This window comes from Myodes glareolus, chromosome 3, assembly GCF_982192425.1.
Source record: "Myodes glareolus chromosome 3, mMyoGla1.1, whole genome shotgun sequence".
Taxonomy (NCBI): Eukaryota; Metazoa; Chordata; class Mammalia; order Rodentia; family Cricetidae; genus Myodes; species Myodes glareolus.
In genome coordinates this window covers 75,868,169-75,895,578 of record NC_142028.1, presented here as the reverse complement: position 1 = coordinate 75,895,578, position 27,410 = coordinate 75,868,169, and the positions used below count along the sequence as shown (strand labels likewise).

The window sequence follows — 27,410 nt, the reverse complement described above, 5'->3', positions numbered from 1 at the left end:
GAGTACTGGGATTTAACTTGTGTGTCACCATCACCCCCAGGTCCCTATTCATTTTCATATTTCAGTCTCCTCCATCTTGGTTAGCCTTGTTCTTGATTACCGTAGGGTTCCCTGACCCTCCTTTCTCTGCGTGTAACAAACCTCTCGTTCTCTCTGCTTCAGGGGAGAAACCCTACAAGTGCCGCATGCCTAAATGCCAGTGGAGATTCACCCGCTCGGATGAGCTCAGCCGACACATGAAAAAGCACACTGGGGGGCCGTCCTTCAGATGTGTGGTGTGCGGCAGGGACTACTCACGGATGGACAACCTAAGGCAGCACCAGAGAAAGCAGCACCCGGAAGTGTTACCCCCAGGACGCGTGTGAAGCTGTAAATACATGTTCAAGGACTCTCAGCACTAAAAGGATGAAGTAAATTTCTTCTGTGAAGACATTGTTTGAGATTTAAGTGCTGACACAAGGACTTTAAGTTCAGCACGTAGGAAGCAGAGCAGCTCTAAGTCTGAGGCTTGCCTGTGTTATGTAGTAACTTTTTCTTAGAAAGAAATAATTACTTATTGTCTATGATAGTGTTGATTCTATTTGAAGTTGATTCTTTTGCCCCCCCCCCTTTTTTTTTCAGGCTCTGGAGATAAAGGTTATTGTGTTTGGCTACCTTTAGCTACTGGGCCATGTTGCTATTCCTGAAAACTCTTACATAGGTCTTTCAGAAAAGCAAAAGTTCCTTCTCATGTACCATGTACATTTTTCCTAAGAGCATACAGTTGACATATTTTACTCAGATAATGTGTGATGTGAGCTTTTTTTAAATAAACAAAATTGCTAATGAAAAAAATGAATTATCACCCAAGTAGCAAGCCAGACATCGTCCTGTGTGTTCCTTTAACCTCAGCTCTGTGGGGAGGCCTTAGAGACAAGTGCTGGATGCCAGTCTACGTTTAAAAAAAACACAGGCTGCAGGTCCAGAGAGAGACCTGGCCACAAAGAAAATGCAGATCATGATGAATGAAGGACACCAGTGCCACCCCAGACACGGAATCACATTCACACACAAGGTTTTCAAGTGGGTCAGACGTGGTGGCCATGACTTCATGCCAGGCTGCTCACTTGCTCTCCATTCATTGTTCCAGTGGGTGTTGGAAATGGATGCTGCTTCTTTGGCCTTCTTTAATTTTATTTATTAGTTTTCTTTTGTATGTTTTTTGTTTGGTTCTGTTCCATTTTCAGTTGATGGCAGGGGTGAGAAGGACTCAGTTTTCTTTAAGGGGCTGGCCACTGGCAGTCTGACCAGGCTACAGGGAGTATATGGGCAACAATGGACTTGGTATTCTTTTATTTTTTTCCTCAGGCTTTTTTTGGTGGGGGTGGGGAGAATATTACAAACGTGGGGGCGTAAACCTGGGAGGACTGAGAAGGGAATGTGATTGGGGTGCATTATGTGAAATTCCCAAGTAAGAAAAGGTCTGTTTAAGGTCCAGTATGATCTTTTTCACCCAGTGTGATCTTTTAGCTTTGGGGTGCTTTGAAAAGTATTTTTCACTCAGATCTTCAAAGGGGGCAGACTGTGGGTCTCGGGTACCACGGTTGCTCTGTGCAACTTTTTTTTTAAGATTTATTTATTATGTATACAACATTCTGCCTCCATGTATGCCCGCATTCCAGAAGAGGGCGCCAGATCTCATTACAGATGGTTGTGAGCCACCATGTGGTTGCTGGGAATTAAACTCAGGACCTCTGGAAGAGCAGTCAGTGCTCTTAACCACTGAGCCATCTCTCCAGCCCACCCTGTGCAACTTTTGAGTTGAGAATCTTGACCAGCCCATGGTCATTATGGAACCATCGTAGTTGGACCTGTGGGAGACCACGTGGCATTATTTTCTTTTCTTTAAAGCATGAAATATAGTTTATTGTGAGAATAAAAAAATTAACATTTTGGGACTGGAGAGGTGGCTCAGTGGTTAAGAACACTGGCTGCTCTTCCAAAGGACCTGGGTTCAATTCCCAGCAACCACAAGGAAGCTCACAACTATCTGTAACTCCAGCTTCAGGGAATCTGGTGCCTTCACTCAGACACACATGCAGGCAGACACCAATGCACACACAATAAAAAAAAAAAAGGAACATATATAAAATTCCATCAACCAGGATCAGGCAGTCAGGTGTGGAGATGGTCTCTCAGGACAACAGCCTTTGACTTAGTACCACGCAGTTAAGTAAGGGGAAAAACAAAGGAGGGCAGAGGAAGACTTCGTTCAAAGGCAGGGACCAACTGGTGGCTAATGCAAGACAGTTGTCTGATGAATTTGGACAGACGCAGCTTGTCTCCCTTTTTTACCAGAATTGGAATACCCTCAGGATGCAGCATTTGGATAAGCAAGACAGACAGAACAACCCAGGCTTGTTTTCCCACAGGGCCCCAGAACTTGAAACAACTGACTCCATGATGGAAGGGCCATTCAGGCTGAGCATGTAGACGGCACCACCTGCCAGGATTAAAAAAAAGAAGAAGAAAGAAAAGAAAAAAGATCTAATCCATCAACATCCATAGTTCTGGGAAAGTCTCTAAATTCACTAACTTTCCTTTTTGGCTATTGTAGCTCTGCTTCTGGCTGACTGTGTTTGTTAACTGAATTGTGTAACTCAGGACGTGGATTTTGTGCTTGAAAAGTCACCCAGAGAAAGGCTCGGGACTACACTGGACCCTAAACACCCAGTATAGTCACCAGCCAGCTAATAAAGACTGTCTATTGGCTTAAACCCATGTCTTCTCCGGTGGATATCCTACAACATTTCTGGAGGTGCCACCAACATCTCCAGAGACCAGATCTCCAGTGTTCTTTCTCCATAGAAACCAAATGAGGGTGTGGTCCGGTTCGTTGGTGACAGTTGCTCTAGTCACGAGAGGCTTGCTGCAGCGTGATCAGTGGTCAGTGGGGTGTAGTGCTCGCGGGTGTTCGCGATTAATTTACCCCTCAATCCCAAACTTTTTCTCAACGGACTGACAGGAAAAACCAGTGATGGTGAAACTCAAGTGGGGAATGGAACATAAGGGCTCCCTGGTCTCTGTAGATGGCCACATGAACATGCAGCTTGCAAATACAGAATACATAGATGGTGCATTGTCTGGACATCTGGGTGAAGTTCTAATTAGGTGTAATAATGTCCTTTATGTTCGAGGTGTTGAGGAGAAGGAAGATAGGGAAATGAGAGAATAGCATCCCGAGGGTTTACACACACAGACACACACACACACACACACACACACACACATTTCTATACAACAAAGATATGGGGTTTTTTTATAAAGAAAAATGAAAAAAAGAAAGAAAGAAACCAAATCAGGCAGAGAGGAGGAAGCCTCTCATTGTCCCTGAATAAAATGAAAACGGGTAGAGGGTAAGAGTGGGGATTAAATGTGTATGCCACCATTGCTTGGCATTTTTCTTTGTTTTTAATATCCTTTCCCCCGCAATGATGAAGAGCCCCCTCTCTCTATCGTTCATACTGTGGTACTGTGGACATGTATTGTAGTAAAGCATAGCGACTGTCTCTGTATACGGTAGTGGACTTTCCTTCGCCCTGCCTGAGCGTCTTGGTCAGGCTGGTCAGTTGTTCTCTGGGCTGGAGTACCTGGCTTCAGCCCAAACCATAGCTCCTGCACACCTGGTCCCATCTTTCATCTTATGACAGTCATGGATGAGCACCTGCAGGTTGTCATCAGGCAAGAGGGTAGCAGAAGTGATGGTGGTGGGTGTCTTGAATTGGACTCATGGATGGGGCAGGAGTAAAACCTTGTACCAGTAACATGGCATTAGCAATTGTTCTGGTGTTGCATGACAGAGCCTCATCTGCATCTTGGGGTGTTGTGAGCATAAGAGCCTGACTCAGTTAACTTGTTTTTGTTGTTATTAGACTCGTAGTGACCACCACAGCTGTCTTAGCTGACATGCTGTAGCCCGAGGACTGTAAGCCTGGCAGCAGTGGCTCTTTTATAGTCTATTTTCCCTGGGAACCTCTGAACGAGAGACAGGAGATTAGCAGTTAGTGTCTTCTCAAACAGGGTTGGAGAAGTTCTAAATCCTGGGGCAACCTGGTTCAGGAATGTTGCCTGTTGTAACCCTCACGGGGTCTGTCCATTTAAAGCAAAGATGGATTGACTCCCCTCTGCCAATGGGAGGCTGAAGAATGCATCTTTCAGGCCCCAGACAGTGGACCCCTGTTTCCCTGGAAGAATCTGCCTCATGAGAATCAGAGGTGCCAGGTTTCTTCACAAGCAGGAGAGGCGAATTCCAGGGTGACTGGCAAGGCAAGGGGATGCTCGTCTCTCCGAGCCAGGCAATACGGACTGCAATATCCATTTTGGTTCCCAGGGTCATCAGATATTAACATGGACAGCGGTAGCTGAACTGCTTAACTGAATAATTACAGGATCTTAGTGTTGGGCTAATCATGGGGGCTTGTTTTTTCCTCATACCTCTGAGAATCTTTGCTGCCAATCTGAGAGATAGCCCAGCTGCATCTTTTGGAGGCATAACTTTCATCTAGGAGATACTCTTTTGACAGAATGTAAGATTTCAAGAGATACTTTGCATGGTCAAGGTATCTCTTCCCCATACTCCACCACCTGACTCAACTTTCCCCACTCCTACCATATACCCTTTTTCTTTCTTTCTTTTTGTTTTTTTCAAAGACTTCATTATGTTCAGCCTGCATGTATGCCTGCAGGTCTGAAGAGGGCATCAGATTTCATTACAATTGGTGGTGAGTCACCATGTGGTTGCTGGGAATTGAACTCATGACCTTTGGAAGAACAGTCAGTGCTCTTAACCACTGAACCATCTCTCCAGCCCCATCCCTTTATTTTTTTATTTTTAAGTTTTCAAGACAGGGTTTCTCTATAACTTTGGAGCCTGTCCTGGAACTAGCTCTAATAGACCAGGATGGCCTCGAACTCAGATTCACCTGCCTCTGCTTTCCAAGTGCTGTGATTAAAGGCGTGAGCCACCACCGCCCAATCCCTTTTTTATTTTATTCAGGAACAGTGAGAGGCTTTCTCTTCTCTGCCTCATTTGACTTTCATGGAGAAAGAACACTGAAGATTGTACTTCCTTTTCCCCCTTACTTAACTGGGTGGCACTAAGTCCAAGGCTGCTGTCCTGGAAGGGCATCTCCACACCAGATTGCCTAATCCTGGCTGATGGGTTTTATAGATGTTCATTTTTTAATTTAGTTTATGTGTATTGGTGTTAACCTGCATGTGTGTCTGAGTGAAGGCACCAGATTCCCTGGAACTGGAGTTACAATTGTGAGCTGCCATGTGGGTGCTGGGAATTGAACCCTAGTCAGTTCTTAACCACTGAGCCACCTCTTCAGTCCCAAAATGTTAATTTTTTTTATACTCACAATATACATTTCATGCTTTAAAGAGAAGAAAATGCCACGTCGTCCCCCATGGATCCAACAATGGTGGTTCCGTAATGACCATGGGTTGGTCAATATTCTCAATTCAAAAGTTGCACAGGGCAACCATGGTACCCGAGATCCACAGTCTGCCCCCTTTGAAAGTCTGAGTGAAAAATACTTTTCAAAGCACCCCAAAGTAATGGGTGAAAAAGATCACACTGGACCTTAAACAGATCTTTTCTTACTTGGGAATTTCACATAATGCATCCCAATCACATTCCCTTCTCAGTCCTCCCAGGTTCATGCCCCCACCTTTGTGACATCCTCCCCTCCCCCCCCCAAAAAAAAAACCTGAGGAAAAAAATAAAAGAATACCAAGTCCATTGTTGCCCATATACTCCCTGTAGCCTGGTCAGACTGCCAATGGCCAGCCCCTTAAAGAAAACTGAGTCCTTCCCATCCCTGCCATGCCATCAACTGAAAACAGAACAGAACCAAACAAAAAACATACAAAAGAAAGCTAATAAATAAAATTTAAAAAGGGCAAAGAAGGAGCATCCATTCCCAACACCCGCTGGAACAATGAATGGAGAGCAAGTGAGCAGCCTGGCATGAAGTCATGGCCACCGCGTCTGGCCCACTTGAAAACCTTGTGTGTGAATGTGATTCCGTGCCTGGGGTGGCACTGGTGTCCTTCATTCATCATGATCTGCATTTTCTTTGTGGCCAGGTCTCTCTCTGGACCTGCAGTCTGGCATCCAACACTTGTCTCTAAGGCCTCCCCACAGAGCTGAGGTTAAAGGAACACACAAGACATGCAGACATGCCTGGCTTGCTACTTGAGTGATAATTTGTTTTTTCATTGGCAATTTTGTTTATTTAAACAAAGTTCACACATTTTTTCTGAGTAAAATATGTCGACTGACTGCTCTTAGGCAGAAGACAGTGTCCACAAGAAGGTCCTTTTGCTTTTCTGAAAGATCCATGCAAGAATTTTTAGGATTAGCACGGCGGTGGTGGTGCATGTCTTTAATCACAGCACTGGGAAGGCAGAGGCAGGTAGATTTGTGAGTTCAAGATCAGCCTAGCTATAGAGAAACTTCGTCTCTATTTTAAAAAAAAAAGGAAGAAAAAAGAAAAAAAAGAGTTTTCAGGGTTAGCAACATGACCCAATAGCTATAGGTAGACAAACACGATAACCTTAACTTTGGTCTCCAAAGTCTACAAAATGCAAAGAATCAACTCCAGAAATAGAATCATCAGCATCAATTTTAAAGGGTTGTATATTTCCCACATTTTAATAATTAAAGCAAACTACTATTAATAGACAATAAGTAATTATTTCTTTCTAAGAAAAAGTTACTACATAACACAGGCTGGCCTCAAACTTAGAGCTGCTCTGCTTCCTACGTGCTGAACTTAAAGTCCTTGTGTCAGCGCTTAAATCTCAAACAATGTCTTCACAGAAGAAATTTACTTCATCCTTTTAGTGCTGAGAGTCCTTGTAGAACGTGTATTTACAGCTTCACACGCGTCCTGGGGGACTGATGGGTAACACTTCCGGGTGCTGCCTTAGGTTGTCCATCCATGAATAGTCCTTGCTGCACACCGTTCAACTAGAGGACGGCCCCTCAAAGTGCATTTTCATGTGTTGCCTGAGCTCTGCTAAGCTGGCAAATTTCCACTGGCATTTAGGCATGCGGCATCTGTAGGGCTTATCCCCTGAAGCAGAGAGAAACAGGCTTGTTACACGCAGAGAAAGGAGGGTCAGGGAACCCTACGGTAATCAAGAACAAGGCTAACCAAGATGGAGGAGACTGAAATATGAAAATGAATAGGGGCCTGGGGGTGATGGCAACACAACTTAAATCCCAGTACTCAGGATGCAGACAGGTGGATTCCTGTGCATTTTAGTCTAGTCTGGTCTGCAGAGTAAGTTCCAAGAAGGGTCTAAAGCTACAGAGAAAATACTTCTCTATAAGGTCTTATGAGTAAATTGGGAGCATGAGGACCATGGGAGAGAGTTGAAAAGGAGGGGAGCAGAAAAAATGTATAGCTCAATATAATCAATAAAAACATGTAAAATACACCCTCTTCCCTGCTCCCTTCTCTGTCTCTCTCCTCTTCTCTTTCTTTCCTTCTCTCTAAGTAATAAATATCCAATTCTATTCTGAAAAAAAAACATGTAAAATAAAAAATCTCTTAAAAAAACAAAAACCAAAACAAACAAACAAAAAACTGCGGGAGAGAAAGTTGGGTTGGAAAGACAAGAGGAAACCTTTGAAGGAGAAGAAGAAAGAAAAACAGCAAAAGAGGAGACAAGGAAGGAGAGCAAGAAAGCTAATGAAGGAGTAACAGGGAGGTGGTCCAAGCAGAGACAGTCCCCACAGAGATGGAGTGAACAGTCTCTGAGCAGGGCACATGCTAATAGCCCTAGGGACTTGGTGACTCAGGTTGGGGGCGTTTCCTCAACCAGGCTGTTCAAAACCAGTGTGGACAGCATGGTGCAACCTCATCTCTGTGGGGTGGGGGGGGCGCATAAAAAGAGAACAAGCCCACAAACCTCTACAAAAGACCAAATTAATATCTCACTCATCCCGTCATGTAGTACAAGGGATGCCACAGAGCCCGGGGCCCAGTCTTCTGGCCTGGGACCTGAGCTACCAATAAAACCTCTCTATCCACCCTCAATCTTGGCAACCTTCCCCAGGGTCTCCTGGGGTCCCAGACTTCCAGGAAGTGACAATAATCTCAAATAATATCAAAGCTCTATAAAGGCACAGAGTTGTAGCCACTCCCCTGCCCCCGTACACGCAGACCCTCACCCACCATTGTGTTTGCTTCTAAGGTGGTTTTGGAGGTGGGAAGTTCTTAGGAATAGCTGTCCACATTGTTTGCAATTGTAGGTCTTCCAATTGTTCCTCTTCTGCAACTTAGAGGCCCAAGTTCCGAGGTTCTCTGTCATGACTGGGAAATGTCTTGGTGCCAAAGGAAAGCTTGAAGAACATTCTGGAAGCTGTTCTTGGGCCACGCGAGAATTTGAAGTAGATGGGGATCTGTCCTGAAAGTGCAGCTGGCTACGAATAAGGGCAACAAGGGACATCACCTGTCCTGTATAATGGGTCTGGCCACCTCTGGGGTTTGCCATCTGAGGGTCATAGAAAATCTGGTCACCACTGGGGTTTGTCATCTGCACGCCATGTAAGGTCTGGTCTCCATCTAGGGCGGCCATCTGAGCCTGGTCAACACTGGGTGTTATCTTCTGACTTCTGTACAGAGACTGGTTACCCTCACAGGGCATCATCTGAGTCCTATAGGAAGCCTGGTGACCACTGGTTGGAGTCATCTGACTCCCAAAGAAAATCTGGTTACCTATGGGGAGTGTCAACTGAACCCCATCCATTGAATCACTGGTTGGAGTCATCTGACCCCCAAAGATGGTCTGGTTACTAGTACGGAGTGTCGCCTGAACCCCTTTTGTAAGGGCACTGGTTGGAGTCATCTGACCCCCAAAGATGGTCTGGTTACTAGTAGGGAATGCCGTCTGAACCCCTTTTGTAAGGGCACATGTTGGAGTCATCTGACCCCCAAAGAAAGTCTGGTTTGCATCAGGGGCCATTGTCCGAGCCCCATAGGTGAGTAACTCATCACTAGGGCTTGTCATCTGACTCCTACAGAGACGCCGATCACCACTGAGGAGAGTTCTCATCTCATCTCTGTAGACATTCTGGTCACTATTGAGAGCCGTCTCCTGATGCCCATGGCAAGTCTGGTCAGCATTGGGGGTCATCGTCTGACCACAACAGGAGGCTCGGTCGTCCCCGGAAGTGACTGGACAGTCTTCCAGTTGGGTTTGATCGCCACTGAAGCTCATTGTTGTCCTTTTTGGGGGAGCAAGGGGTGTGCAGGGCTGAAGCAGAGCTGGGTTCTTGCCTGGTCCTTATGTGGCAGGAAGATTCAGAGAAACTCAGTTACTCAGATGTTTGGAGGACGGAGCTGAGCTCTTTGTAGAACTAGATTTTGAGTCGTGAGGACCTAAAAAGAAAAGGGAGAAGGCCAATAAGTCCCGGCTCAGACCCCAGTCCGGACCCCACTCTTCGTCCTCACCGGCGCCACGACACTCCATCCCACCACGGGTTCTTACCTAAAGGGTGCTGCTGCCTCTCAAATGCCCTCCCTGACTCTGGAATTGACAACCTGTCCATTGCAGGCTTCACACACACACAGTGACACCTCTAGAGCATCAGCCTGTGCCGCTGCCATCTTCCAAACAATGGTGGAAAGCTAAATGAAGCAAGAGTGTCCCATATCCCAGCAGGTCCAAGCTGAACCTTGCAAATGCCAATATCTTCCAGACAGTTTCACAGAGATATGGGTCAACGACGAAATCAATTCGAGAGGATTAAAACTTTTCTACCAATGAACGCAAGGGTAGGAGTCACAGCCATTACTGTTTTTAAGGAGAAAAGAGCTCCATGCAGTGGCAGACGCCTAAGCAGAGCTACAGATGCATTTAAAGACCGGAACATGACAAACCGCGAAGCTGACTTTATCACAATATAGGTGATTATCAGATTAAAATAACCTCAAAGGTGGCAGAGAAGAGAAGAAGATGAGAGCAGAGGTAGTAGAGGAAAGTCAGCTGAAATAACAAATGACTCAAGTTGGGTGGTGGTGGTGTCGCACGCCTTTAATCCCAGCACTTGGGAGGCAGAGACAGGTGAATCTCTGTGAGCTCGAGTCCAGCCTGATCTACAGAGCAAATTCCAGGACAGCCAGGGCAACAAAAAATGAACAAATCAATCTAAAAAAATTTTGTTTCAAAACTGAATAGTCAGACATGTCGCTTTCCCTTAATCCCATCAAGCTAGGAGAGGCAGGCAGATCTCTGTGAGTTCGAGGCCAGCCTGGTCTACAGAGCAAATTCCAGGACAGCCAGGGCAACAAAAAATGAACAAATCAATCTAAAAAAGATTGTGTTTCAAAAATGAATAGTCAGATGTGGTGTCACTTTCCCTTAATCCCATCAAGCTAGGAGAGGCAGGCAGATCTCTGAGTTCGAGGCCAGCCTGGTCTACAAAGTATCCCAGGATAGCCAAGATTGTCAACACAGGGAAACCCCGACGCGAAAATTCAAAATAAATAAGTAAACCAACAAACAAACAGATAGGGTCTGGGCTGGGCAGGGTTCTTCAGCGTCTGCATTCATGCTGTTCCCTAGCAAGGCAGTGATTGTCCCCCGGAATGGAGACAGGGATGTGGCTGCCCACCATATGGCTGGGTGAGGAAGGGGCTGGAGCAGATTCCTTGTTTCCAGTATTTGGCCAAAAACATACCTGACCTAATTACTGCTCCAAAGAGCATCTGGCTGCCCTTCACAGAGACAGAATTGCCACGGTTCCAGAGCCACAGCAGCCGTGAGGTGTGCAGAGACAAATCAGGATGCTCTTGTATTGGAACTGCACGGACTTGGGAGATAAATGAAAGTGTCCAAGTGGGTACTTCAGCTGTGCCTCCTGGCAGGGGTTGAGCAAGGCCAACTGCCCTCTACATCCTATACCGTTTGGCTTCCCTGGTGACCCCTTCCTTCCCCAGAAGGAACCAGAAGAAGTGGCCGATAGGCTGGACGCCAGTGTGTACAAGTTTCCTGATGGTGGTCTCCTTCAGACCAGAGTTCCATGAACTGATTAGTGTGGAGAAGTCTGCAGGGGTCAGGATGACTCCTGCCCTGCAGCATGCCAGGATGCGTGAGAAGAGTATCTATTACCACACAGCACTAGACACAAAGGGTCCAGTTCAGCTGCCAAGTGCCCGAAAAGCAAATACTCACACTACGTTACTAGCATTTTCCGTTTCCATAGAACTTAAGTCTCCCTGCAAAGCTATTAAAGATAGCAGCATTTTTCCTGTTTGATGAGGGCTGTGGAGTTTGCTTAGCCATCCTGTTGATCCAGAGAGGAAGTCAGAAGTAGAACCAGAATCAGACAGGGTGTCTCACTGTAATCCCAGCACTCCAGAGAGGTGGGGACAGGGGAGGGGGAGGGCAGGACACACTGGGGGGGGGCACCTAGCCTGACTCTCCCTTAAGCAGGAACCAGGAGGTGAGTCTGCCTCAGGAAAGAAACAGCACCAAGTAGACTCAGGTCTCCTGAGTCTCATTCTGAATTATAACTCAATAGCTTTAGCAAGGTGTGACCCACTCCTGAGATCCCAGCACCGGGATAGCTGAGGAAGGCAGACAGAGCTTGAGGCCTTCCCGGGTAAATATTTAGTGAAGACCTGTCTCAGAAAGACCTCGAAAGAAACAAAAACTAAACAGATACTCATGCAAATTATTTGAGTGACACTTTTTCCTTTATGAAATTTTCAAACGTTTCTGTCTTACTGGGGGGGAAATGACTAACGGGCCAGCCTGTTCTTACAACTCCAAACTCTATCTGCTGCCTCTAGCTGGCTCAAAATAGTGACCTCAGACCTGGGTCTTCATTACTAAAATCCTTAGCCCCACCCCAGTTCCCAGGTCCTTCTGACTGGTTGAGAGAAGGACAGAGGGGATGCTGGGCTCGGGAGCTGCAGTGGACAGATATCTGCACAGTGGGCCGCCTTACACCAACTTCAGTGTGCCTGGCAGCATTCAGCCACGTGGAGCACTGTGGCAGACATTCATGGAGATGCATCTGTATGCACACATGGTCCTGACGTGAATTACAGCAGCTGGCAACAGCAGTGTGGGTAGATTTGTGAGTGATACAAGGCAAAGACCAGGTCAACCACTTATGAGCTCAGCCACAAACATTTTATAATCTCAACAAAGTCCAAGAAAAGCCTAAGATAACCAAGCGTACATAATGCTAACAGGTGGAAAGCCAGGGAGCAATTCGTACCTTGTTATAAAGTTTCAAGTAGTTTCCAAAAGAACTTTGCTGCAATGCAGCTGAATTCTGTAAAGAGTTCCAACCTCTAATTTCTAGAGATCATTCAAGCGTCAGCTCAAGGTTGTTCTTAGAATGTCCCTCAGAAAGAAGCAAGGCCTTTTTAAAATGCACTTTTTCTGTTAGCTTACATTCGATGTATAAAATGTCTCCATTATGGCATTTGCTCTCGTGTTTATAAGGTACTTTGATCAAATGTAAAAGAAAAACAAAACTTTTACTTCTCAATGATGAATAGAGAAATAGCCAGGCAGTGGTGGCACACACCCAAGCATAGTAGATCCCTGAATGAGGCCAACATCGTTTACAGAACTAATTCCAGAATACCCAGGGCTATAAAAATCTTGTCTTGAAAAACAAATAAATAATAAAATTTCAAAATAATGAAGTGAACGGAGCATGGTGATGGTTGTGCACGCCTTTAATCCCAACACGTGGGATCACACTGCCTACGTCATAAATGGAGCCCTGCGTTCAAGCCCCAGCACTTCAAAGTTGGGTGGGAGGCTGGGAATGGAACAGAGCCCTTATTGAGAGAGCCCTTCCCTGGCATGCAGCTCTGGATTCAGTCTCCAGCACCATACACAAAGAGTTCAAGGACCCCAAAACATTTTACTGAAGATACACAAATGGATAACAACAACAGCAAAAATGCCTGACATCAACTTAGAAAAACAAAATGAGAGACCATTGAGATGGATTTAAAACAAGCAATCCCCACTAGCCAAGCAGTAATACTGTTGAGCTATAGAATCAGAATTCTTGCATACCACAAGAAATGTAAAATGGCACCAACGACTTTAGAAGATGAAACAACAAACAGAAAATCGATTTACTGTACAACCCCTGCAATCCACTTCCGGGTCTATAACCCAAGGGAATTGAAAAGCTATTTGTACCCTTATGTTCACATTTGTACATAAGATGGTAACCCAAACCTGAACTGTATCTAGGAGTCTGTCCATCATCTGATGAATGGGTAATTGGAAGGCGGGATCGTGACCAATGAAAGGAAACACTCAGGCTTGCTGTATGGTGGGTAGATAGCAAGGACATTGTGTGTAGGACAAGACGGCAGTCCCAAAGAGACAACACTGAGATCTGGCTTACTTGAGGTCCTCTATAGAGCCACACAGGAGACCAGAGGGTGCCTGAGAGATGGAGGAGGGGAATGAGTAGTTCTTGTCCAGGATGAGGCCAAGCAGAGCTACACAGGGGAGACCTCGTCTCAAAACCCAATACACGCCTTTAATCCCTGCACGTGGGAGGCAGAGGCATTGGATGTCTGCGTTTGAGGTCAGCCTGGTCTACAGAGTGAATCCCAGGACAGGCTCCAAAGTTACAGAGAAACCCTGTTTAGAAAACCAACTAACCAAACAAACAACAAACACATAAATAAAATAGCCGGGCATGGTGACACTTGCTTTAATTCCAGCACTCGGGAGGCTGAAGCAGGCAGAGCTCTGAGTTGAGGTCATCCTGGTCTATGGTAGTTGATTTCCAGAACAGCCATGGCTACACAGAGAAACCTAACAAACTCTTCTGGCTGCCAGAGGCAGTTACTCTCATTTCCATACTCTGAAACAGACAGATACACATCAACTAAAATAATTAAAATAGTCCTGGAAGAGCATCTTAATGTACTTGCTAGCCCAATAATGCGTGCTTACCTTCCCTCTTCCCAGACAGCTAGGCCAAAGTTCCTCTAGGCAGATAGCTATTTTCTCCAAAGTAGAGCTTTCTAGATCAGAATGAATACCTGCAAAAAAACGCAAAGATCACTGGGCCGTGGTGGTGCATGCCTTTAATCCTAGCCCTAAGGACTCAGAGGCAGGCACAGCTCTGTGAGTGTGAGGCCAGCCTGGTCTACAAAAGAGCAAATTCCAGGACAGTCTCCTAAGCAACAGAGAAACCCTGTCTCAAATGAAAGACCCCCGGTGGGGAGACTCTCACTCAAGTCTCGGGATAACACGACCCCTCCACCAGTAACTCACGAGAGACCTTCCTTGCTGCAATCACACGAGGTTTGTTGATAGGAGCCAGTGCACTGGGGCTAAGACTCATAACCCACTCAGGGGAGGAGTTCGACCCCAGTAACTGGGAGAAGGAGTTTTTAAGGGAACAAAGCACAGTTCAGTAATCCGAAGTGGGTAGGGAGGGCGTCATAGAAAATTCCGAAAATCCAGTGATGATCACAAGGGGGCAACTCCCTGTTTCTCAAGATTATTCTCAAGATTACAATCTAACTTTATCTTCAGCTAGTTCCTGAAACAGTCACTGAACCGGCTAATCCTAGATTTCTGATTCTTCTCTCCCTGCTTAGATTTTTTGGCTCTATTTTTTCCTGCTAGGGGGATCTGGATTTATCCAGGTCTTTCAAAAGAATCAAAAAAAAGGGAGGAAAAAACCAACCAACCAACCAACCAACAAACAAAAAACCTCTATGATGGACGAAACCGTCTCGAAAAACCAAAAAAAAAAAAAAAAAAAAAAAAGGAAAACAAAACAAAAAAGCAAAAAAAAAACAAGGAGGGATATCTGGGGCAACAGTACCCACTCTGGTCTCTGTCCTTCCAGTCCCCTGCACAGCACAACTGAAACAATTATTTTCTAGGCCGGGTATGGTTAAAGTGGCCTTTGATGTCAGCCCAAGGAAGGCAGAGGTAGGGGGATTTCTGTCGGTTATTTATGTTTTTCAAACACTACCTGTCTACACAACCCTGCCTATCCTGGAATTTCTTGTGTGGATCAGTCTGGTTTTGATCCCCAGTGCTGGGATTAAGGGTGTGTGCCACCATGACAGGCTTTGTTTTATTATTTTAAATTATTATTACAGAAATAATTGCTGAAACTCTGTATGTAGATCAGGTTGCTCTTGAAATCAGAGATCTAGAGGCCGGCAGAGATGGCTCGGCGGTTAAGAGCACTGACTGTTCTTCCAGAATATCCTGCTTCAATTCCCAGCACCCACACCGCAGCTCATAAGTGCCTGTAAATCCAGTTCCAGGGTGATCTGACACCTTCACACCACTGCCTTTAATAAATACATCACAAAAAAAATCTTTAAAAAAAGAAAAACCAAAGGTAAAAAAGTAAAGATCCTATTTCCTGGGTTGCAGCACGGTCGCTTCGGGAGCCGCCAGTTACCGCCCTGCCATGGCCAAGTTCAAGAACTACACCACACACAACCAGTCCCGAAAATGGCACAGAAATGGCATCAAGAAACCCCGGTCACAAAGATACGAATCTTTCAAGGGGGTCGACCCCAAGTTCCTGAGGAACATGCCCTTTGCCAAGAAGCACAACAAGAAAGGCCTGAAGACGCAGGCAAATAATGCAAAGGCCATGAGCGCACGTGCGGAAGCCATCAAGGCCCCAGGTGATGAAACCCAAGATGCCAAAGGGCCCCAGACTCAAACTCACCCGTCTTGCTTTCATTGCTCACTTATTCCGACGTTGTTTTATTATTTTAAATTATTATTACTATTTTGAGATAGGCACTGGCTAGCCTGAAACTCCGCACGTAGTTCAGGTTGGTCTTGAAACCAGAGATCTGCCTGCCTCTGTCTCCAGGTCATGGGACTTGAGGCGTGTGGGAACACGAACACACTCTACTCCTGATAGCGACCTGCCCTGGCATTTTATACGCCCTTGAATCCTGCTTAAGGGTTTGGCAATGGCCACAGTTCAGAAAGGCAGTCGCGGCGAGTCACGCCACTGTCTCCTGTACAGTCCGCGTTTGTCTGGTGGAGGACAGGCCCTGGTGCTCAGCAAATGAGCCCCTAAATAACAGGACCCCTTCAAATGCTTCTGCCTTACTACTCCCCGTTAGCCGAGCCCCCGACTTTCTAGCGTTTCTGACCTACCCAGCCTCAGAACTTCCAGTCCAAGGTGACAACCCTTCCCAATGAGATTCGAGGCCCAGACTCACCGAAGAAGAATCAGGACGTAGCCCTCAGGCCGTACCCACTGACAGAGACGCTAAAGGTGGACTGGGAGAAAGAAACCCACTCACAGAATAGAGCTGGCCTTGGCTTTTATAGTGCCTAGATTTTGGCCACACCCTTTAGGGGAGGAACCTGGCTCAGCAAGGATCTACCTATCAAGCTTATGGGATTGAGGGAAGGGAAGGAAGTGTAGAAGTTCTCAACCTATGGATCTGAACTCAGGAAGCAGAGGCTTGCGAATCTCTGTGAACTGGAGAGCAGTCTGGTCTTCAAAGTGAGTTTTAGGACAGCCAGAGCTGTTACTCAGAGAAATCCTCTCTGAAAAAAAAAAATAACAAAAAAGAAAAACCCTTGGCTCTCCCAAAAAGCTATTTGGTGTCCTCTACTGCTATGTCACTGACCTTGCTTCCCAACCAACGGCCCTAAGACTAGTGGGGCCTATTTATATTATGATGACATAGCCCTACCTGGTGCTACTACCTGAGACTCCATGGGAAAGAACTGGGCAGCTCAAACTCGGGGGTTGTGGAGGACACCAGAGGGAAAGGTCATTCTCCCAGAGACAACAGGCAGGGTCTGGGGTCCACGAAACTTTCTGAGTTGCTCAGACCAAGGTATGCTTGGTCTGAGCAACTCAGGTATGCTTGGTAGCATACCAACCAAGCATAAACACCAAGCATACCAACCAAGCATACCAACCAAGCATAAGCAACCAAGGTATGCTTGGTAGACTGACCAGCCTACTGTGGGATGTCCCAGCCAGATGTCAGGTTTGTACTCAAGTCAATTCAAAACAGAGAGCCCTTCCCAGGAAGGAGCGTAAATGAGAGATCAACTCCTTAGCGAGCTCTGGGAAAACTGACTTCACGGAGATCGGCCTTGTCTTGTAGATACCTCTTCCAGGTTTCTAGAAGCGCTCTCCACCAGGACTGGAACTGCTCGAACAGTACCTTGAAAGCTCCAGAAACTGGTCCCCTGATTTGGCCTCCCCCTAGAAATGAGGTCCGACAGTGACCTGGCTTTCATAGCCAAAATCTCTCAATTAATGGACTAAAGCTTTCGACAAATATTGGAAACTTCATTGTGCCTATAGAGGTCAGAGTTCTGGGCAGGTAGAAAAAAAAAATAGAACATTAAAAGAAACTCAAAACTCTCCTTAGGGTCCAACTTCGGGCCTGTTGCACCCCATGTGTGCGGTGGGGGGGCACACATTTACCTCCTGTGACACTATGTTTGGAAGCTCTGCCCCACTGCTTCCCTGGCTCAGAGAGCTGCTGCTGGAAAAACCCCCAAGCCATTTCTTCCCTGAGTCCCTGTAGGCCCTCCAGTCCTCCACAAATGCTATCCACTGGACTGTCAGAGGGACCCAGCTGACCTCTGAGACCACTCAGTTTCCGCTGCTTGACTCTGTGGCCCCATTTTGTTCAAGCTGATAGTCAATGGGGCACGGGAAGAAACTGGGAAAAGACCCTACATGGAGATTCTCCCCACTCCTATGGCTGTGACAATAGCTGGCATTACACCATGGATCCACTACAACCAGGTCAAGTAAGCTGAAGCCGCGGATGTCACTGCCGCAGGGACTGTCTCCCAGACTACGGGCCCATTCGTGTTAAGGTTTCATTGGAACCCCAGACCCTTCCACTCCCTGCCTCTCTACCTCCTTCTGAATCTTGTGTTTTATCCCAAGGGGTATGAGTCTAGAGGGTCATGGTCCAACCCCCACCACCCTCAGGCCTGGACTGGAAACTGAGGAAGACAGAAACAGGGAAGGTATTAGCTAGTGTGACTGCAGACCAGAACCCATATTTTTCTTGACCTTTGCTTGCTGGTGCCCACTTTAAATGTCTGATTCTCATGGAGAGAGGAAAGATGTGAGAGTTTGTCTCTTGAAATAGAAATACAGAGCTGGGTGGTGGTGGCTCATGCCTTTAATCCCAGGCAGAAGAAGGCAGATATCTGAGTTCAAGGCCAACCTGGTCTACCAGAGCTAGTTCCAGGACAGGCTCCAAAGCTAAAGAGAAACCTTGTCTCAAAAAACAAACAAACAAACAAAAAAGTAGAAAGAAAGATTCTGACCTTTGGAAAATAGGAAAAACCTAGGATTCAGACCCTATATATACCACCTGGGGATATAGTTAATGATTCCCAGCCAGAAATCAGCTGAAATTGCTAGTTATGCTTAGACATCGGCTTCCTATAGTACATAGGAATAGGATCTAACCAGACTATCAGCTCATAGATCATCAAGATGCAGTAGGCCTGGGGGCAGTCCAAATTAGCATTAAAGACTTGGAACAGGCTGAAACTTTTAACCTAAACTCCCCCTTATTCTGAGGTCTGCTATTCTGCTTTGTTGGTTAACTCATTCAGACAACAGCGATATTTCTGAGCCCCTGAGACTACTTGGTGGGTGTGGTGACTCAATGTGCCTCTTCTGATGCTTTCCAAACTAAATAGACAGGTTGATCAGGACCTAGAGGTATTAGATGTTTTCAACAGTTAGATTCCCTTACAGAAATGGTCCTACAAAAGCAGAGAGGCTCAGACTTCCTTCTTAAGAGATAAGATGACTGCGCATGGCTTTGGGAAAAACTTGTTTCTGTACTAATTGATCATGGGTAATTAGAGAAAAATCTTGCCATGTTAGAGGAAAGCCTCAAACAGAGAAAGAGACAAAAGCATGAATTAGACAACTGGTACCACCCTCTGTTCTTTTGGTCCCCCTGGCTCTACTCTCAGCAGTGGCTGGGCCTTTTCTTCTCATTGTGATTGGATTAATGGCCGGGTCCTGCATCTTAAACTATATGGCCAATTATGTATCAGTTCAGTAAAGTTAATGGCCCTTAGCCCCATCTACACCTCTTTTTTTATTGATTTTTATTGAGCTCTACATTTTTCTCTGCTTCCCTCCCTGTCTCTCCCCTCCCCTTAAACCCTCTCCCAAGGTCCCCATGCTTCCAGTTTACTCAGGAGATCTTGTCTTTTCCTACTTCCCCCATCTACACCTCTTTAAAGCAGGTTAAGTCCATGATTTGAGTCATTCACTAAGACCAGTGTGGAATATAGCAGGGCTCAGGTCTGAGCAGACTTCTCTGGTGGATAGCCCACAACAGTTTCCAAGGCTCCCTGCTAGCCTAAGAAGCAGCATTAGTCCAGGGTGTAAACCCCAGGCTAGGGGGCTCTGCAGGGACAAGCCCATGCTATCCTCGTATGGAGGATCCAAATTGAATTCTCAGCACTGACATTGGGCAACTCATAAGTACCTATAATTCCAGCTCTGGGGACCCAGTTCCCTATTCTGGACTTGAAGAATAACTGCATTCACACATGCATATATCCATACAGAAACATAAATACTCTCACAATTGAAAATAAATAGCCAGGGCTGGGCGGTGGTAGCACACACCTTTAATTGCCAGCAGAGGCAGGCGGACCTCTGTGAGTTCAAGGTCAACCTGGTCTATAAGAGCTAATTCTTATAGGGCAGGCTCCAAAGCTACAGAGTAACCCTGTCTCAAAAAAACAAGAAGAAGAAGAAAAAAAAACCCTTACAATCTTAAACGGAAAACAACCTAAAACAGATTGCCACGTGGAACTTAAGAGGTACAGGTTTAAAACTCAGAGAGGCAGGAAGCCTACTGAGAGCCATTACAGCCCTGAGAAGTGTCAAAGTGCAAAGCCCTTTTGGGAGGACTTTGGGGTGCCAACAAACAGTCCCTTCCATAGTAAGTCTGCGGGTCACCCATGGATTGGCAGGCCTCAGAGCTGGGAGAAGCTGCAGGAGTGAAGTCACCAGGACAGCCCGAGTGCAGAACCACGGAGGCTGAGGTGAGTAGGTGTCCCAGCTTCTGCAGTCCCTGCTTAAGTTCTGCAGGAGGGCTCAAGTGAGCTTCCTGTCCCGGGCAGAAGCCCCAGCCCAGGGAGCCCCTGCTAAGGTTGTCCCTGGCAAGTCTTGAAAGACAGACAATCTTCCTTCTCTCAGGAGTGAGCCTGCTGGGGATCAGGCCCGGGAGTCTTCTTTCAGGCTTCCTCAAATCAGCAGGAGTGTCTGGGGTAGTGGCCCAGTCAGAGATGGGAGCTGGGCCCTGAAGTCTGGTTTCTCTTCTCTGCCAGTTGTATTCTAAAATAATTCTGCTCCCATCTTGTGCTCAGAAGCCTGAGTTTTCAGGGTGCCAGTCGGAATGGAACGGTACCAATGGAGGAGAAAGCTGGACCAATTCGGGAAGCACTGCCAAACTTGGTGGTTGAGGAGGACCCTGAGCCCACCAAAAGTTACTAAAAGATACCACAGGTATCTGTCACCGCAGAAGTAGGGAAACTTGTAAAACAGTTTCTGTCCATCTGATGCTGCCTCAGGACCTTTGCAGGTGGGTGGGGAATTTCTGTGAGCTGTTTTTTTTTTTTTTTTGCTTGTTTGTTTGTTTGTTTGGTTGGTTTTTGGTTTTTGTTTTCTTTTGCTTTGTTTTGTTTTTTCTCTGCCTCCCAAGTCCTGGAATTAAAAGCGTGCACCACCACCGCCTGACTTTATTCTGGCTGATGCTTTTTTGTTGTTGTTGTTTGTTTGCTTCTTTATCTGCAGCTGACTTGTCCTGGAGGCATGGGCCTCAGCTGTTAAGTGGCTTCGGAAAGCTCCATTGGAGAGGGGCCCATCTATCCTTGACACTTTTGTCCACCCTGACACCTTCAGAAATTCTGCTTTCTCATCTTTCCCTGGAGCAAGTTGATCCTTAGGGAGATGTTTTGGTGTTGCATAACAGAGTGTAGGGATGTTTTGGGTTCACATTAATAAGATGACTGCCCTGGGCATGATGGCACATTCCTATAATACCAGAATTCAGGAGCTGAGGCAGGAGGATCTCAAGTCTAGGCCAGCCTAGAGAGACCCTGTCTCAAAAATAAAACCAAGAAGAACCCTGAAACTAATTTATAATAATTATTACTATATGTAATGTACATGTGTTATTATCGTCGTATATAATTTGTTAATTAATAGTATTATTACTATGATTATTAACTAATTTCTGTGTATTTGAAGCATCAGAAGAGTCTTGCCAAGTAAACAATGTCTTTTCAGGAGCTTATTGGATTCAAAAGCCAGGTGTCACCTCTAGTCAGTGTCCTAGCCGTGAGCTCAGATTGGAGGACTAAGGGGCTGGATGACCCACTGGTGAGCTCTGGGCATCATGGGATAAACCCCACTCAAAGATTTGTCCTTCTGGTTAATCAGGTAGATGGGTTCTATGAAGATCCTCATAAGGTTAATGTGACAGTACCAATGGACCACCACCACCTGTCATTCAGTGGGGCAGAGAAGGCCAAACACTTGGAAGCCCATCTCTGGAGTGAGATACCATGTTGCACCTTCATCAGAGCGCACTTAGGAACTGCCCTGGATTCTGGGTGCCTTCTGTATGTTAACTGCTCAACCATGTTGTTTGTGTTCCATGGAAGAAGCTCATTCTCACTCTTGTTTTTAGTCTGTTTTCATCTCAATTTGTTTTTATTTTTGTTTTTTGAGACAGACTGTGTAGCCCTGGCTGTCCTGTGACTTGTTCTGTAGACCAGGCTGGCTTCAAACTGACAGAGATCTGCCTCCCTTGGCCTCCTCAGTACTGGGATAAAAGGCATGTGCCACCACTGCCCAACTATTTTTTCCAGTTTTAAACATTTTTTTTATTTTATGTATATGGGTGTTCTGCCTGCATGCATGTTTGTACACCACATATATGCAGATACCAGAAGAGGGTGTTGGATCCCCTAGAACTGGAGTTCAGACAGTTGTGAACCACACCATATGGTTGCTGTGACTGGAGCTTGGGTCCCCTGGAAGAGCAACCAGTACTCTTAACCACTGAGCCCCCTCTCCAGCCCCCTTATGCCTGGTTTTAATTTATTTTTGAAACCCAAGAGGTTCTGGTAAGATTGGCTGGACTCTAATTCATCTTCAGACTCTCCAGGAGGGGACCCTGGTCAGTCCTCCAGACTTTGTTGGGTAGTGCCTGTTTTCTTTCTGGACCAAACAGACTGTTGTTGACATAACTGAAGATGGAAGGCCTTTTCCAGATTGTGATGTCAAACAGCTGGATTTACATTGCTTGTAGAGGGATAGCAGAGGTACATTGCAGTCTATCCTACAGAAACGTCAGTTGAGCACAAACCTCTGGATAGAGGGGAGTGTGGGAAGGGCACGTGATACCAGTTGTGGCAAAGCACATGTTCTCAGTGTGGCTCTCTATGACAGTCACTAGTGTCACTGTGGCATTGAAGCCCCTGTTATCACTGGTGAGTCTCTAGATGCAAGCCCTCAGCTGCTGTGTGGAAACTGTTTTACAGGCCCTATGGGCAGTGACTTCCTTCGCTTCCCTACGCTGCCATTTATCAGATTGCTTGTAGTTGGGTAGGTTCTCAAGTCCTTCACCTGCTCTACTAAATCCCAGTCACTGTTGTCCTTGCTCTGAGTCAATTGCAAGGGGGCAGATACGTAGCAGACAGCTGCAGTGTGGTGAGGTCTTAGCAGCCAAGGTTTGTCATTTCTTGGAGAAGTGTCTTAGCAAGTCCTTCCCCAAGAGAGCTCTAAACTCAATTACTCAGTGGTGAGGCCTCAAAAAGACTGAGAGGAACTCATGAAAGTCAGGGGAAAAGATTTGGCCGTGGGGACCCTGACTGTGACTCTCCCCACGAGCCTTGCCAAGCTCATCCAGACTTCCTGGCTTTCAAAGTAAAAAAGGGGGCTGGAGAAATGACTCAGAATTAAGAGTACTTGTTCTCGAGGAAGACCTGTGTTCCCAGCACCCACGTGACACCTCACCACTGTCTGTCACTCAACTTACAAAGGATTAGATAGCCTTCTCTCATCTCCAGAGGCACCAGGCATACCTGTGGGGTACATACACGCAGACATACAAGCATTCAGGCCCAGAATATAAAAATTAAAAAAAAAATCCTTAAAAGCAAATAAGACGGGAGGGCATCTAGCGCCTCCTGCTGCTGCAGGGAAGATGTGGGTCATTCACTGCTTCATCTGCTGCTGTCCCTGAGCGGACCCAGGCCTGAGCAGTCTGCAGTAGACGGTGACTCCCCAATTCATCCCGCTGGAATCATACCTGGGGAAGAAGAGGAAACCCCTTCCCAGCAGCATCAGCTGCAGAGGACAGGAGCCTCAGGCAGGACAAAAGCCCCCTTCCTGCAGCTCCCGCCTCCTGCTCCACCAGCAGGTGCAGGGGAAAAGTCTCAAGCGAGAAGCACCTGGCATACACACCAGCAGCACACAATAAACACATAAATGTTTTTTTTAAAAAAGGAGCATAGGCCTGGAGATATGGCTCAGAGGTTAAGAGCACTGGCTGCTCTTCCAAAGGTCCTGAGTTCAATTCCCAGCAACCACATGGTGGCTCCAATCGTCTACAATGAAATCTGGTGCCCTCTTCTAGATGCAACATACATTCAGGCAGAACACTGTATACATAATAAGTAAATAAATCTTAAAAAAAAATAAAAAAGGAGCATATACAGGTGTTGGTGAGATGACTTAGCAGTTAAAAGTGCTTCCTACCAAGCCTGATACCTGTGCGTGCACGTGTTCATAGAGAAATGGCTCAGGGATTAAGATCGCATGTTGTTCTTGTAGAGAACCTGCATTCAGTGCCCAGCAACCACTTTCTAAGGTTCACAATCCAGTAACTACAGTTCCAGGGGATTCGATGACCTCTGTGGACAAGTACACTCACACCACATGCACACACTATATATATTATATATGTAATTGATTTTTTAAAAAAGAAATTCTGGGGGGCTGGAGAGATGGCTCAGAGGTTAAGAGCATTTCCTGCTCTTCCAAAGGTTCTGAGTTCAATTCCCAGCAACCACATGGTGGCTCACAACCATCTGTAATGGGGTCTGGTGCCCTCTTCTGGCATGCAGGCAGACATGCAGGCAGAATATTGTATACATAATAAATAAATTTAAAAAAAAAAGAAATTCTGCTTAGTTCTTATAAGAAGAATACATATGCATATGCTTTTGTAATCTTTTGGTGCACTCTAAAGATGCTGTCTGTCTAAGGTGCCTTCTGATTGGTTTAATAAAGAGCTGAGTAATCAGTAGCTAAGCAGGAGAGACTAGGCAGGACTTCCGCGAAGACAGAGGAACTCAGGGCTGGAATCCAGGCATGCAGGAGGTACCAGCAAGACTGAAGAAGTTGGACTACAGCATGGAGAAGAGGTAGGGAGACACGTGGCAGATCGTAGATTAATATAAACAAGTTAATTTAAGTTATAAGGGCTAATTGGAAACAAACCTAAGCTAAGGCCAAGCTTTCATATTTAATAAGAAGTCTCTGTGTCATTATTTGGGGGCTGGCGATCCCCAAAGAAAGTCTGACAAGAAAGCATAACTACATGGTTTGATTCCACAAGGGCCAAAGGTGTTTCTCCTCTAGCCTTGGAAGGGACTACCCATTACTTTACACAAATAAATTGCCTTAATTTTCCTTTTTGTATCACAAATGCGTGTATTTAAAAATAACAGGACTGGGGGTGTGGCTCAGGGGTAGAGCACTGGATTAGCCTGTGCAAGACACTGGGTTCAATTCACAGCATGATGAAAATAAATTTAAAAATAAAAATAATTTCCACGAAGGGCAGTGGTGACACACACTTTTACTCCCGGCACTGGGGAGGTAGAGGCTGGTAGATCTCTGTGAGTTTGAAGTCAACCTGGTCTACAAGAGCTAGTTCCAGGATAGCCAGGGCTACACAAAGAAACCCTGTCTTGAAAAACCTAAAATAATAACAACAACAAAGATAGTAATTTCCAATTAGAACTTTATAAATATTATGCTAAGTTATATATGGGCTTCTGGAACTTGCGTATGTTCCATCTCTAACATTCCTTCATGGTGTTGACAAGACCTGTGTGTTTGATTCACTCATGGTGGCCAAAGTTCTAACTAAATCAGTGATAAACTAGCCCTGCATTTGGTGATACACGCCTATGCCTATATCCCATACTTGGGAGGCAGAGGCAGTAGGACCACGAGTTCAAAGTTCAAGGTCGTGTTTGAGGCCAGCCTGGTCTACAGATCACGTCAAAAAAATAAATAAAAAAGTAAAGGGAATATTTATTATGTTGGTTCGCAGTTTGCAGTTGCCAGCACGTAAGGAGTCGCCCATTGTCTTTGAGCTTGCTGTTGTCATGGCAGCACTCAACAGAGGAAGGAGAGGAGAAGCTGGGCATGCCTTCAGAGGGCTCACTTTCTTCTACTGGTCCCTAATGGTCCCATCACCTCCCAGGGTCACCTCAGGTGGGAGACAAAGTTTCCAACACACAGGCTATTCAAGGACATTCGAGATTCAAAACACAACAGTGGAAACAAACAAACAAACAAAATCAATAACAAGACACTCTACGGCAGGGGTAAGAGACCAGGGAAATTTTGTGCTTGGGTCTTACATCAAATACAACAATTTCTAAAAGAAAAGATGATAGTTATCCCTCATTATCCACATCTAATCTGTTGGATCATGAATTTTTGGACAAAAGGAGACTATATTCCATTAACTTAAATGGTAACATATTCCCAACCCATCCTAAAACCCCAATCTTGTCCCTCACATTTTACTAAAACTCATAACAACCCATGAAGTATTTCACATTAAAGCCCCTAATTACATTTTATTTAAAACTTAATGGACTCGTTAACAGACATGGCAGTGTGCAGAGTGCTGTCCTGGGTGATAACCACAATCCCTCTCATATGGTGGCAAGTGTGCCCTGAGACGTCATCGGTCTGAAGCCAGCCAAGAAAGAGCAAGAGGCAAAAAAGGCGACCTGCTGTGATTTAAACAGGGCAAGTTTTTTGTTTTTGTTTTCATTATCTGTACACACACGCAGTGAATGGTTTGCCTGTATGTCCACTATATGTGAGCCTGGTTCCCACAGAGGTCAGAAGAGGGCATCAGATGCCCTGGAACTGGAACTATAGGAGGTTGTGAGCTGTCGTGTGGGTGCTGGGAATCGAACCAGGATTCTCTGCAAGGGCAGAGGCTCTCCTAACCCCTGAGCCATTTCTCCAGCCCCATGAACAAACAAAACTTGATATACAGAAAATTTAAAATATAGGGGACTGGGTATAGTGACACACATTTGTATCCCCAGTACTCAGGAAGGAGGGACAGGGGTATCAGTGCAAGTTCAAGGTCCGGCTGATCTACACACCAAATCCTAGTCCAGTCAAGGCGAAAGTTACAACCTGACACCTTGTAGAGGCCAGAGAACAGGCTCATGGGAATCTCTTCTCTCTTTCCATCATGCAGGGCCTGGGGATCAGACTCAGGTCATCGGGCTTGGTGAAAAGCACCTTTACCCACCGAGCCATCTCGTAGGTAAAGGCAGGTTTACGCGGCAAGAGCCCATCTTAAAGTTAAAATACAATTAAAGACCAACAATAGGGAGCAAGAGTCTGGGCTGAGGATGTAGTTTAACTGACAGTGTTTGCCTGGGCACGCAGGAATTCCAGAGCTCCACCCTATGACCTAGCAGTAAGGAGGTAAAGACAAGAGAATCTAGAATTTAAGGTTGTACTTTAAGTGAACTCCCAGCCAGCCTGGGCTACAGGAGAGACCCTATCTCAAAGGAAAAAAGAAAAAAAAGGGAGGTAGGGAGAAAGAAAAGAGGACGGAGAACACTTACATAGTACCCTAGAGCTGAAAGAGTACACAAAACAGAAACCTGGAAAATGAGCCCCTCTCTAAGAACATAGCTCACATCTCACTGGAGAATGCATAGCTGAACAAGGCAGAAAGGTTTATTGTTTCATAGCCACTGGGGTAGCGGGGCTGGACGGACTGGGAACAACACTCTAGGTACAAGGGAGATGGGGGTGGGTAGGAACAGGAGGAAAAGGGACTGGAAGCATGGAACACTCTCTCCACCATCCCCCAAGAAGGGCCGAAGGCTCAGAGTTCAGACAGACAGGCCTGGGAGTGAGCAGAGGGTCTGCAGAGGCAGTGTGGGTAAGGCTGGAAGTGTGCATTATATCATATATATAAAATCTCATAGGTGGTTTTAAACATAAAGCAAAGAAAGAAAGCCAGCCTACAAACCATAATCCCAGAGAACTTAGACAA

The 27,410-nt window shown here is 45.9% G+C and overlaps 1 protein-coding gene and 2 pseudogenes across 1 annotated transcript; 2 read left to right on the top strand and 1 right to left on the bottom strand.

The window, feature by feature from the left end:
* The first annotated feature begins 1,314 nt into the window (after positions 1–1,314).
* LOC125410824 (small nuclear ribonucleoprotein F pseudogene) lies at positions 1,315–3,214 on the top strand (annotated as a pseudogene).
* A 3,128-nt stretch (positions 3,215–6,342) lies between these two features.
* On the bottom strand, positions 6,343–9,433 carry LOC148122702 (uncharacterized). Its single transcript, XM_087903871.1, has 2 exons — positions 8,232–9,433; positions 6,343–7,124 (listed from the first exon to the last, which is right to left on the bottom strand). The coding sequence occupies exons 1-2, from the start codon at positions 9,274–9,276 to the stop codon at positions 7,015–7,017; spliced, it is 1,155 nt and encodes a 384-aa protein (XP_087759997.1). The 5' UTR covers positions 9,277–9,433; the 3' UTR covers positions 6,343–7,014.
* A 1,176-nt stretch (positions 9,434–10,609) lies between these two features.
* LOC125410822 (serine hydrolase RBBP9-like) lies at positions 10,610–16,112 on the top strand (annotated as a pseudogene).
* The last annotated feature ends 11,298 nt before the right edge of the window (positions 16,113–27,410 follow it).